This window comes from Poecilia formosa, unplaced genomic scaffold (genome assembly GCF_000485575.1).
Source record: "Poecilia formosa unplaced genomic scaffold, Poecilia_formosa-5.1.2 Scaffold113, whole genome shotgun sequence".
NCBI classification, from domain to species: Eukaryota; Metazoa; Chordata; class Actinopteri; order Cyprinodontiformes; family Poeciliidae; genus Poecilia; species Poecilia formosa.
This window is the reverse complement of record NW_006800052.1, coordinates 1773434-1786062: the sequence shown is the minus strand read 5'-3', so window position 1 is coordinate 1786062 and position 12629 is coordinate 1773434. Positions and strand designations below refer to the sequence as shown.

Here is a 12629-nt window from a genome sequence, read left to right as displayed (position 1 = left end):
TAAAGTATTTATGTGTTTGTGTGTGGTTTACTGTTCCTTTGAAGAACTGTTTTAACTTATTGCCTTTTATTTTAGGAATGTAAGAGCTTTCACTGTTTCCGATTGGACGACGTGCAACAGTCTACTGTTTGTGTGTTTACCTCGCCAGCTGTTTTTATTTCATCCATGAGAAAATAGATATTTGCACTCAAATTAAGAAGACACTAAAAGTTTATTTCAAATATATAGGTTATCAAAGAAACTGTTGTATACAAATGAATGTCTGGCTTTATTTGCCCTGGTAGTAAAGCGTTTAAGATAGTTTTACTATATAAATATAAATATATATATATATATACAGTACGAACTACAACAACAGCTTGTACAAACATGAAGACATTTCTTTATTTTTTGGTTTGTATCATACCAGTTGGATTAGTTGTGACTTTTGTTAAGTGTGTGGTATTTATTAAAGAGATTAGTGTTCCTCCCTCTTTCTGCCCACTACATGTGCTGTATGTGTTTTAGGAGTTTTACCAATGCTGTTCGTTGTGCGTGTGTGTGTGTGTGTGTGTGTGCGTGTGCGCGTGTGCATGCAAAGAAAGCCAATATCATCGTTAGATGTTTGCCAGGGCCATGGAGCCTGGGGGTGTTTGTGAGAGACGGGTCAAGGTAACAGTTTTACCTTTGTAAAGTGAATAAATGATTTTTATTTCATCGGGTTTGCTTTCTTTTTCTTTTTAAAAGTTTTTTTTTATTGAGAGGCGTAGTCAGTCGGCACTGATGCTGATTCACCACAAACTGTAGAAAACATGCAAACGTTGCGGCTAAGGCCAAAATTATCCATATGCTTGGCAGATTTTGCTTTAAAATCGTTTTCATTTAACAAAAAGTTTGTTTCTGAAAGGAAGTGAGACTTTCTCAAAATCTCAGTGTTTTCCTTTTTTTTTTAACTGCTTATTTACATATTTCCACATTGTATCTACAGCCACAACAAACTGTAATATTACTTCTAATTGGAAGTAATATGTTGGTAAAATAAAGTTTAAATGTAAATCTGCCCTGGATATGGATAATTGGGGGGTATAAACTTTACAAAATATGGATTGCCATTATCATCAAAAACAGACACAGAAGGTAAATCATTGGTTCAGTTTGCAACAACAGGTATTTATCACAGCTTTTTTTACTTGTAGTGGGGAAAACAAGTTATTTTTGGTGTTTAAGGAGATTTTGGTGCTTGTTAAAAGTTGCAACATTAAAGATACTGAAATGTTAAAAGTGTGTAAAGTGAAAAAATACAAAATTCTAAAAAACGAGTTCAGTCTATTAGTAACACTGAAATACCACTTTCAACTCATGCAAGAACAAACGCACAAACAATATAAAGTCAGTTTCCTGTAGAAAAAAAAAACTATTTAAAATCTGTTCAGACTCATTTGGATAAATGTTCCACATGACAATGAAGGCTAATGTATATTTCCCTCTAAATCTAGTAGTGCAATAACTGTGTCAACACGGGGTTTGCTTCGAGAGCATGACGTAATGGTTGTGTCTGCGTGGTTATCACTCATCAGAGATGTAATGGACCACATAGAGCCTGACGTAGCTCTGGTCCCAAACGTACAGGTGTCTGTCCTTCGGGCTGTAGGAGAGCATAGCCAAAACTCCCCCAGGAGACCTCAAGTCAAATGTCATATTCACTGCCTTCCCCTTCAGCAAGTCGAAAGCAAAGGTAACTCTGGCGTCCTTGGTGTCGGTGACGTACAAGACGCCACAGGCGATGAAAGCGTTGCCGGCCTTGGTGCGGGGGTACGTGGTGTTTATGTAGGACGTGACGGAGAAGGTCTTCTGGTCCAGCTGGGCTACCAGGATGCTCTCATCCGCTCCCGAGGCAAATATCAACCACAGGCCGTTTTCGTCTGCCGCCATCTTGAAATAGGTCTTGGAGTTTGTCAGCAGATACGACAGGTTGTTGAACAAGGCGTTGTCTATGTAGAGAGTGTGAAGCCGCCTGGTTCTGAAGTCAAATCTGGGAAGGGGCAAACCAAAAAGTGGTGAATTCATTGAAACTGGGATGGAACCGCTCTAAGACAAATAACACTTACCTGGCGATGGTAGAAGTACCAGCGATGTGATAGTAGAGAGAGCCGTTGTGGACGGTGTGGCCGCAGCCTTGGTAAAACTTCCTAACATCCACCGTCTCGCTGCTGCCGTTCTGGAAAGCAGCCATGCTTTGGTACTCCTTCACCATGCGGCCTGAGGGAGTTTCAGGCACAACGTTCACCCAACCACCGTCTCGGTGTGAGGACTCCTTGGCAGAAACGGAGAGTCAAAGCGGCTCACCTGAGAAGTGTTCTGCCACCCATATCCTCTCGTCGTCCAGGTGAGCTGTGTCTTTCATCCACGTGCCAAACGTGCTCTCCATCTTCGCCACAATTCTGGGATTTATCAGAGACTTGATGAGGCACTCTGAGGGAAAACAAAACACGATTAGATGTTTACGCCTGTAGGTCATTGATTATTAGCGCTGTGGGGAAAAAAGACACGCTCACCGTTCTTAACCGGCTTTTCGTGAAGTTTCACAGCTTGTTTCACGGTCAAAGTTTCGTCGTTTGGCACGGCGTGCAACAACCCTGTCGGACAGTGTGATCGGTTTAATGTTCTTCCCTTCTCACTCCTGAAAGTTATGCTGAAGTGCTTGAAACCTTCTAGCACTAAACATGTCAAATTCAGAAATATGGGATGATTGTTTCGTCAAGCTTTAAGGTTATATAGAGTTCAAGTCTACCCAGAGTATGAGCGGTTTGCAGGTGAGCTCTGTGGTGCCTCGTCCTAGGAGGCCCTTGAGGCCCAGGAGGTCCCATGGGTCCAGGAGGCCCTGGAGGGCCAGGAGGACCAGGAGGCCCTGAGCAACAAAAGATAGCAACATGAAGATGTCTTAACCTTTGCAATTTAAGAAAAGACTTCTTCTAAACTGTCTCCTTACCCTCAACAATGACATCATTGGATGGTTCATATGCTTCTCCGGGTGGACCAGGCTCTCCTTGTTCTCCTTGTTCTCCTGGTTCTCCTTTCTCACCCGGAGGTCCTGTAGAGGACATCATGTTAAACAGCAGAAAACCATCCAGTATACCAAAACACACTGACATTTTTTTGTGACATACTAATACACAGGCTTTGTTGCATCCATAATGCGATCCATTGTGAAGTGGAAGGGGGAGAATTGGGAGATTTTCCTAAGTCATTCAGCTGAAGGCCAAAACCACAGTAATGAGTAATATTTGCTGGAAATGTGAGGAAAAAAAGAGCTGTTTCCACCTCCTCTGCCATTCACGAGTAAGACAATGCAGCATTGAAATATCTGACTAAGCGAGGTGAACTAGCAAAAAGAAAAAAATACCATCTGCAGTTACAGTTTGTCTGCTCACACGGCTTAGCAATCAACACATTCCCTTTTTATTGTTGCAGATTTACTGTGTTTACATAAAGAGCCAAAAACATTATATTTCTTTGCGTGAAAGAATCAAACACAACATTTCCACGATGCTTTAGTTACAGATTCCCTCTTAAAATGTTATTTTATTTTTGTATCATAGTCTAGTCATAGTTTGAGGTAGAGCTGAGACTCTACGTAAAAAAAAAAAAGTTTTGATTTGCTCTCAAATGATCATTTTTACATTTTATTTAGGAAAACAGCAAAATAATCATGTCAGTGTCTCATTAACGTTTTCGCACAAACCTATTAACGTTGTCCAAATGCTGTCCAAAGTTTAAACAAAATAATAAAAAAAAAAAGTACAGAAGCACCTAAAGGTCAGAAGTTTGACAACATGTCAAACTTAATGAAACATATTTATACCAATATCTATATTTTATCTGTATTTTCTTGATATTGGATTCATACCAAAATATGCAGCATCACACACCTCTAGTATGCCAACAATTTAATGAGGCTCAAACCATCTGAGATGCTCAGTTTATTACAGCAGCTACCTTCAGGTTTCAAACATGCAGCAGCCATATCGAGTCTCAACTTTTCCAAACTGAAATGTTGATTTTAAGCAGCCTTCCAGCTGATTTGTCTTACTTGTCTTACCTGGATCAGAGAGAACAGACATTATGTGCCATAAACCTAATTAATATGTATTTATTTACTTACTTATTTATTTAAATCCTTCATTAACTTAATGGTTGTATTTAAAAAAACTGCACTATGAAAGTCATGCCTTTGCTCAAGTGAAAGGATGTAGTACTACAATTCAAAAGTGTAAAAACAATATGTAATACCAGAGTATTACAAGATTACAAAAAATTTTCAGCCCCAAAATGTTGCCAAGCAGCCTGTGAACTGGGCTTATGTTTATTTATCCCACATGTATCTGAATTCTCGAGAAGAGCGCGTTTGTTGGTAGTGGATTTTTTAACCTCAGGTTATCTTTAGCCCATTGATTGTTCCATTATGCCAGTAATTCCTCTCTATTATGTCCATAACTGCCTGGAGCTTTAATAAAAATGGCCAGAGTAGATCCTCCCTCTCTCCATACCCTTCTTCCCTCTTTTTCCATCCGCTCCAGGCAGTCCATTCAGTCCTGGGATGCCATCGGTCCCATTGTGGCCTGGAAAGCCGTCTGCACCAGGCAGACCTACACAATAAATAGATTGAATGGAAAAAATAAATAAATTAGCAGACAAGCAGCTCCTCCACTAATGGAAAAGAAAAATAGGTGGCATTTCAGATTAGGGTTTAAGATGTAAGGCTTCACTCACCCGGCGGCCCCGGCGGTCCTGCAAAGCAAAGTGTGAGGTCGTTAATGAGTAAAGTGTCAGCTCTGTCTTTACATGTAAATTTGCAGCTAGTTCATGAAGGCATACCAGCGAGGCAGACTCCCTTAGTGCTGTTGCAGATGTCAATCAGCAATTTGATCTGCAGAGGAAGAAGGAATATCTAGATTTACCATTATAGTGAAGGGCATTGGATTAAAATGTGAGCAGATTTTAAAATGCATGCAGATAAACATTATTTTTGATTAAAGCCCATGCTGATCTGTACGAATAACAATGTCGGAATCTTATTGGTTGAAAAATTCTCCTGTTGCTGTAGTAGTTTTGTAATCTGCAGATTGCGTTAAGCAGCTCATCGTCTCGGATGCTTCATAATAAACTGGGATAAAATCAAATCTGCAGCCTGTGATGATGGAACAAACCAATTTAGCTCAATTGGATTTAAATACAGGATTTAAAACAGGAAGGTGGCTGACTTTAACGAAATGATCAACAGCTCAACCATCTCACCGGCACCATGGAGTAAGTCATCATCATCATCATGTCATCCTGTGTGTTGTAATGCTGGCCGTGTCGGTGCTTGTGCTTCAGCTCGTGCTTCATCTCGTCCTTCTCCTCCCCGACCTCCTGGCTGGCCTCCTTCAGGCGTAACCCCTTCCCTTCGTCGTCATGGTGACGCTCCCGCTGCAGGTCCTTCTCCAGCTCCTCGCTCCTCTTGTTCCTGGAGTACTGCTGGTACTGCGAGCGGTCCCCGGGGCCCGCTCGCAGCCCCGCCGCTCCCCTCGGCACCTCCTGGAAGAACTCCACCACTGAGCTCTGCTCCACCTCGGCCAGCCTCGCTTCGGTCTGCTCCAGCCGCGCGTGCTGCTGACTCTGCTGGACCATGAGGACGAGGAGGCCCACGGAGTTGACCAGCGCCACCACGCACGTCCCGTACAGCACCATCCGCTGCGGGACGGTCATGCTGGGGGTTGGGATCCACATTGTCAGAACCTCACCTCCTGGTTTCTGAGGGTCCACAGCTTGCTTCAACATTCACGGGAGGATGAAGTTCCAGCTTAGGCTCGGAAGTCCAAAATACCAAATCACTGTGGTCGGTTGAATTCAAAAGAAAACCATTCGAGCGCTCCAAATAACCCCGGTGAGCCTCAGTGCGTACCCTCTACCATGGTGGTCTGATCTGAAGACTGACTGGTAAACACAGTTGTGGATGTGCTGTTCACCCAGTTGCAGCAGAGGTAGTGTGTATGTGCGCGCACGGCCAGCGTGGGAGTGGGCATTACACAATCTTCTGAGCTGGTCTGGGAAGAAACCCCGGCCTGTTCAGTCACCTGATTTATATTCATCAGAAGCCATTTTACTGCACCGCCGTGGGCAGACTGACATCACGCACATCAACACACGCATGCACATTTTGTGTGATGCACACGCAGCGGCGCTCACATGCATAACACATGCAAACATTCAATGCGCCCTGCACAAAGTTCTTTGACGTTGCGTTATAATTTGAATTCAGAGAAAGCAGACAACATCAGAGAACATCAATGTCACCGCGGCGCCTCTAAGTTGGTTCATCTCCCTCGGTTTCCGAGCGCCTTTGTCTTCCTCTCCCCTCCGGCTCCTCAAGCCTGTCACATCTTTGCGGCTTTCATTCACCGACGGCACCACTGACCCATTTCTTTTCCTTCGATTTGGTCCACGACGGGGACATTTCACCTGAAGAGTGACAGCTCAGGAGGGAATTACATAAATAACGACCTCCTAAAACACGGAAAGATCTCAGAGCTGGTAGCGGTACCGCTTTGGAGTTGTTCAAAGCCGAATCACTTAACTTTTCTGGAGATATTCACTGAAACAGACTTGATGCCTTTTCCAGCTACTTTCTGTAACTTTTGCGGATAAAGACGTACAGATTTCACATGGATGAAGGAAGAAAGCAGATTCTCACTACTGCTTTTAGAGTTGGCGTGGGGGCTCATGCCTGAGGCTGTGGGTCACGGACAAGCAGCTTGAATTGCTCCTCCAGATGTGTAGACATGTACACAGATAATGTCTTAAAAACATGGAGGCTGTTCCTTTGTTGCGCGTCATTCACTGCCCCAAGCTTAGCTGATAAAAAACAGAGAGAAGCCTCCATTTGGCAGATGAACGTCAAAGGAAAATGTCAACTCCTGTACAGATGGCTCGACTTGAAGATGTTGCTATAGCTGATGCTGTTTCAAATTTACAAAGTAAACATTTGTGTTTTGTGATCATCTCCAGGTTTAATGATTTTCCTGCAGAGCATCTTCATGTCTTCTTCCAGGCAGTTGGACTCAGGAGTTTATGAAGGATACGGAGATAACCTGCCGTATGTTCAAGGAAAGTTCACTCTCCTGCTCAGTGCTTGCAAGGTTGAGTTTTATTAAAATCTGTCTGGTACAGTTCAGAGAGGAGGCCAGCTAAAAAAAAAAAAAAAAGCCATGATGAACATTAAAACACTGTTTTACAGAGAAAATCTTAATCAAAGAAAGCAGCTGCAGCTGTTAAAACATCATAAAAGTTTAAACTTTACTAGAATGAAAACATTTAAAATCATATTGAATCCTGTGAGACTCGCAGGATAAATATGCCTGTAAGATTTAAAAGTTTCTGCTACTGTATACAGTAAGTGAAGTTAATTGCAAAATTCAGGGAGCGGACCATAAAACTGCACTCTCTCTGGCTGCTAGCTCCACGTTTTGATGAGAGCTTAGGGCTGATCTTCTCTCCATTATCGTATCTTTCTTCCAGCCCTGCAAACCCCTCCTAAACTTGATGAGTTACATTTGTCAAAGTTTCTTAAGTAAGTCGTTGGTGATTTAAACCGAAGTCTACTCACATTTTCCAGTGCACATTTTTCATATTTTTGTCAGAAAATATGGGCAAAGATGGGGTTAGGGTTAGATAGGGTTAGATGGGGTTAGGTTTAGTTAGGGTTAGATGGGGTTAGGGTTAGTGTTAGTTAGGGTTAGGCAAATGGTTCTAAAGTTGTAAGTTTTGATTGCAAGACAGAGGCAAACATTTGTTCATCATCTAACATTTAACTGTTCAACCATCGCCTAATGTTCAGATGCAGTAAAGACAAAGTTGTGGTCGACCACAGCCCTGAACCCAGAGACAAGTTTACCGAGGGGCTGCCGTTGCCTAATCATGCAGAACAATCTTGGTCTGAGCCGTCACCCAGGCCTCGGTTATTGTGACAGGCCCTGAGCGCACAGTCGCGTGTTTGAGCCGTGCGCATTCTTGAACTCGAATGTGGGCAGTGAGTGAACTGACAGAGCCTTTCATGCAGAGCGATTAAACACGGCAAAGGGAGAGATGAAGCCAAACACTGTGGACTTTGTCTTGAATTACAACCCTCAGCTCCCCAAACAAGATGTTAAAGGAGGGCGTTATGTATGTTACATTATTTATATTTCAAGAAGGCAGAAAGTTTTGCTTCCAACAAAGAGTGCACACTGTTTTATTTCTTCAATGTTTCTCAATCAACTGAACGATAATCATGAAAGAGACGATTTCTATAAACAATAAAATTCAAAGTTTGATTCTAAAAAATCATATTTGTTGAATTGCATTATGAGAACAAATTGGCTTCCTAAACCCAGGAAAGCTGTTGGTGATTATCATTAGACAAAAAAAAATCCTAAGCAGCATGAATTTCTGCCTTTCTTTATAAAAGTTTTATCCATCTGTGAGATGTGGTGGTGGTATTATGGTGTGGGCCGGTTTTATAGTATAATAAGTAAGAGAGGCGTTAATATTAACAGGGTGTAGCAGGTAACGTGTAGGTCTGAGGTGAAACTATGAAGTTTAGGAAAGGGAAACAACTGCTTAGTATGTGAATGAATTTAAAACTGAGGAAAACAGATGTTTTAAGGTGATGTCTGAGGCAAATGCATAAAAAAATATATTTGCAAACGATTAATGAAAGCAACTTTTTTATCCCATTTGTACCTTAACAACAGATCTCGAAATCCTCATTTAAATCGCTTATTTTGAGTGATTCATGAGTAAGGAAGCAGACCCTGTGAAGCTCTTAGAAACCCTAATCTGACCAAACCGAAAGCAACAAATCATATTAAATAAAAAGTGAGCTTGTTGTATATCATCCCAACTTTATCAGCGCTGCCTGGCCTGCAAAGACGAAAACTACCAACGAATTTGGCTGCAGAGATAAACCTCCCATAATGGCAGCGATAACACGGGGTTTCCCATACACTCTGAAACCAGCTGTTGTGCGTAGGATCACATTCCTCTGATGTTCAAAGGACGACTCGATGCTTCTCATCAACAAAACGACAAACAAATGGTCCTGTCAACATGCACTCGCTCAACTAAGACCTGTACGCTGAAGGGCACAGGCGCAAATCCAGCTTCTCAAGGTCCTCCCTGTATTGTTTACCATTTTCCAAAGATGTTGTGGCTTTTGTTTTACCCTGACCTGGCTTGTCACCAGCTCAAAGAGCCTATAAAGAGAAAGCTCAGGCAGCTTTCATCATTTTACACTGGCTGGGCTTGAGGAGCTTCGTCGACGCCGTTTTGTTCGCTCCGTCTTATGGATTCGATCCCTTCCTGTGGCGGGACCATGTCTAATGTGGATATGGATAGCGCGGTGACAGACCTGGTGTCCATTTCCTTAAACGCCACAGCACACCTGTCACCTGGCATCCCGATAGCAACAAGAACCCTCATTCTCCTCGTTTGTCTGCTGGTGGTGGCCTGGAGTCACACGGAGAAAAACACGGTTCCAGGTAGGTCCGGCTTTAGTTTCTTAGCCTCAGACAACGAGCTTAGAGCAAGCTCCAAGAAATTCACTGTCATCTACCACAACAGGCCCTTCGTTCTGCCTGGGTTTTGGTCCACATTTATCGTATTTGAGATTTATCTGGACTGGGATTGGCACAGCCAGCAACTACTACAACAAGAAATACGGAGACATTGTCAGAGTTTGGATCAACGGAGAGGAGACCCTTATACTCAGCAGGTTGGTTTTCTTCTTTAACGCTAAATACGCTGTACACATCTGATCAACTTTTATAACAACCGGTGCATCTCTTTCTCTCCCTTCCTCAGGGCCTCAGCAGTTAATCATGTTCTGAAGAATGGAAAGTACACCTCCCGTTTTGGGAGCAAGCCAGGACTCAGCTGCCTCGGCATGAATGAAAGAGGCATCATCTTCAACAACAACGTGGCCCTGTGGAAAAAGATACGCACCTATTTTGTCAAAGGTATCTTCTTAGAGCCTCAAACCGGCTCTGTGGAGTGCAGATAGTTCACACGACTGTAAATCACAAACAAACCCCCGCACCCCCTGTTTTAGCCCTGACAGGTCCCAATCTGCAGCAGACGGTGGAGGTCTGTGTGTCCTCCACGCAGACCCACCTGGACAACCTGGACAGCTTGGCTCACGTGGACGTCCTCAGTTTGCTGCGCTGCACTGTGGTTGACATCTCCAACAGGCTCTTCCTGGACGTCCCTCTCGACGGTGAATACAGCCGGGCGTCTCATAAAATAAAAGAAGTGGTGTTTCAGAGCACGTTGAGCTAACCGTTTGTGTCGTCTGCAGAGAAAGAGCTGCTGCTGAAGATTCACAGGTATTTCGAGACATGGCAGACGGTGCTGATCAAACCTGACATCTACTTCAAGTTTGGCTGGATTCACCAAAGACACAAGACAGCAGCGTGAGTCAGTGTGCTGTCGTGTGCATATGTTGACCTGTAGGGGTTTATTTTTAACGGCAAGGCAACATTGATTTACCTTCTCACAGCCAGGAGCTTCAGGATGCCATAGAAAGCCTCGTGGAACAAAAGAGGAGAGAAATGGAGCAGGCAGATAAGCTGGACATCAACTTCACGGCAGACCTCATCTTTGCACAAGTTGGTGTAATAATTGCATGGTTCCAAACAAAGCCTTGAGTGTTTTATTATTTTTTTTAATTATTATTTTCTCCCCATCTCTTTGCTCCCAGAACCAAGGCGAGCTGTCGGCTGAGAACGTGAGGCAATGCGTGCTGGAGATGGTGATCGCTGCTCCGGACACTTTGTCCATCAGCCTCTTCTTCATGCTGCTGCTCCTCAAACAAACCCCCCATGTGGAGCTGCAGCTGCTGCAGGAGATAGACACCGTCATAGGTGAGCTGCTCACCGCGCTGCATTAAACACTGTAGTGTTGCATCGCAAAAGCCGCAAGCCTGATGCTTTCAAGTGAGTTGGATTCAACACTAAACTAAAAGGGTTGCATTCAGTTGTTGCTCCTGACATTTATTTCAGATAACTTTCTTAGTCAGTTAGCTGTGGAATATCCCAGCTTCTGGTAATAAAATAAGATTTTTATCTTGAAGGCGACAGACAGATGCAGAATGGGGACCTGCAGAAGCTGCAGGTGCTGGAGAGTTTCATCAACGAGTGCCTGCGCTTCCACCCGGTGGTGGACTTCAGCATGCGGCGAGCGCTGTCGGATGACGTCATCGACGGTTACCAGGTGCCGAAGGGCACAAATATCATCCTGAACACGGGCCGCATGCACCGGACGGAGTTCTTCCACAAGGCGGACGAATTCAGTCTGGAGAACTTCCAGAAGAATGTGAGTGGTGAGAAGGTTCACGGTCCAAAAACAAACTTTTAAAGACTGCTGTAGTTCTAATTTAAATGTTTAATGTGTAAATGTAAGGGAGCAAACTTCATTTTCAAACTTGTTTGATTGTTTTTTTTTTTTCCTCTTTACTATCCTCATTGATGTGGATTAAAATCTGATTAAACCACTTGGCAGAAGTTTCAGCGAGGCATTGCTGCAACATTTTGAGTCTTCAGTCTGCAAAATGAATCGTGTCAGAAGAAAATCCTTATGTGAAAGTCTAACCAACTGCTGGAAACATTGATGATTACGGTGGATAATGACTGAAAATATTAGCTGTAGAGAAACTGAAATATGGCATTCGTTATCTGCCTGAGTGATTACAGTGTTTGAAGGTGCAGCTTTGAGTTTTCGTTTTTTAAAACTCGACCATTTCAACCGGCTCTCTGCTCACTCCTCCCCCTCAACATGCCGCCTGTCCTCTTTCCAGACTCCTCGCCGTTACTTCCAGCCGTTCGGCTCGGGCCCTCGCTCCTGCGTTGGCAAGCATGTCGCCATGGTGATGATGAAATCCATCCTGGCGACTCTGCTCTCGCAGTACTCTGTCTGCCTCCACGAGGGCCTGACCCTGGACTCCCTCCCACAGACCAACAACCTTTCCCAGCAGCCTGTGGAGCATCAGGAGGAGGCCGAGCAGCTCAGCATGAGATTCTTACCCCGACAGAGAGGAAGCTGGCAAACGCCTTAGACGCACCAACAAAGTCCACATAACATTGTATGGATGCGCCCTCTATCACTATTGTCTTGTGATTGTACAAAGCACTGCTGTTTCATTTTATGAGTCATATATTTTGTGTTTATACTTATTTTGTTGTGAACTATGTACAATGTAAGTGTATGCTAACTTTGAAGTAAATGTAAATTATGTTGAGAATGTGTGTTTTCGTCTTCCTTTTGGTGGTTTTAACGCTGTATGAAAACTGCTTAATTTAACTGGAAATAGTTAAGAAATAACAGTTATTGTAATACATAATATATACGTATCAGTACAACTAAAATTAAACAGAAAGTGTTGCACTAACAACTTTAGAAACATTCATGGCAAGTTAAATTAAGAGTGAAAATGCAACATTAAGTAGAAGTAATTTAAATAAAAGCACATGGTGTGCAGGTCAAGACATCTGTAATGTATCATAAGCATCTACTTATAAGTTCAGATGATTTTTGAAAAGCTAAAAAATAAAAAAAAGTTTAATTTTTTGTACATGGTG

At 43.1% G+C, this 12629-nt stretch overlaps 2 protein-coding genes across 2 annotated transcripts in view; one reads left to right on the top strand and one right to left on the bottom strand.

The window, feature by feature from the left end:
* Window positions 1–919: 919 nt before the first annotated feature.
* Window positions 920–12629, bottom strand: part of LOC103143596 (gliomedin-like) — a 45287-nt gene continuing 33577 nt past the window's right edge. The window contains exons 4-13 of the mRNA XM_007560199.2: window positions 5275–7205; window positions 4855–4906; window positions 4750–4767; window positions 4527–4625; window positions 2969–3070; window positions 2771–2887; window positions 2535–2615; window positions 2326–2451; window positions 2088–2238; window positions 920–2011 (exon numbers count right to left, since the gene is read on the bottom strand). Coding sequence (XP_007560261.1) covers window positions 1546–2011; window positions 2088–2238; window positions 2326–2451; window positions 2535–2615; window positions 2771–2887; window positions 2969–3070; window positions 4527–4625; window positions 4750–4767; window positions 4855–4906; window positions 5275–5799 — 1737 coding nt within the window. The 5' untranslated portion in view covers window positions 5800–7205 and the 3' untranslated portion in view covers window positions 920–1545. The remainder of the gene's footprint in view (window positions 2012–2087; window positions 2239–2325; window positions 2452–2534; window positions 2616–2770; window positions 2888–2968; window positions 3071–4526; window positions 4626–4749; window positions 4768–4854; window positions 4907–5274; window positions 7206–12629) is intronic.
* cyp19a1a (cytochrome P450, family 19, subfamily A, polypeptide 1a) lies at window positions 8838–12289 on the top strand. The gene is made up of 9 exons (XM_007560200.2): window positions 8838–9536; window positions 9619–9769; window positions 9859–10013; window positions 10106–10270; window positions 10352–10466; window positions 10553–10661; window positions 10754–10916; window positions 11126–11367; window positions 11849–12289. The coding sequence occupies exons 1-9, from the start codon at window positions 9341–9343 to the stop codon at window positions 12104–12106; spliced, it is 1554 nt and encodes a 517-aa protein (XP_007560262.1). The 5' UTR covers window positions 8838–9340; the 3' UTR covers window positions 12107–12289.

Coding starts and splice junctions, on each gene's coding strand:
- cyp19a1a (XM_007560200.2), top strand. CDS start 9,341: ATGGATTCGATCCCTTCCTGTGGCGGGACCATGTCTAATGTGGATATG. Junction 10,271..10,351: donor CCTGGACGTCCCTCTCGACG/GTGAATACAGCC, acceptor TGTCGTCTGCAG/AGAAAGAGCTGCTGCTGAAG. Junction 11,368..11,848: donor TGGAGAACTTCCAGAAGAAT/GTGAGTGGTGAG, acceptor TCCTCTTTCCAG/ACTCCTCGCCGTTACTTCCA.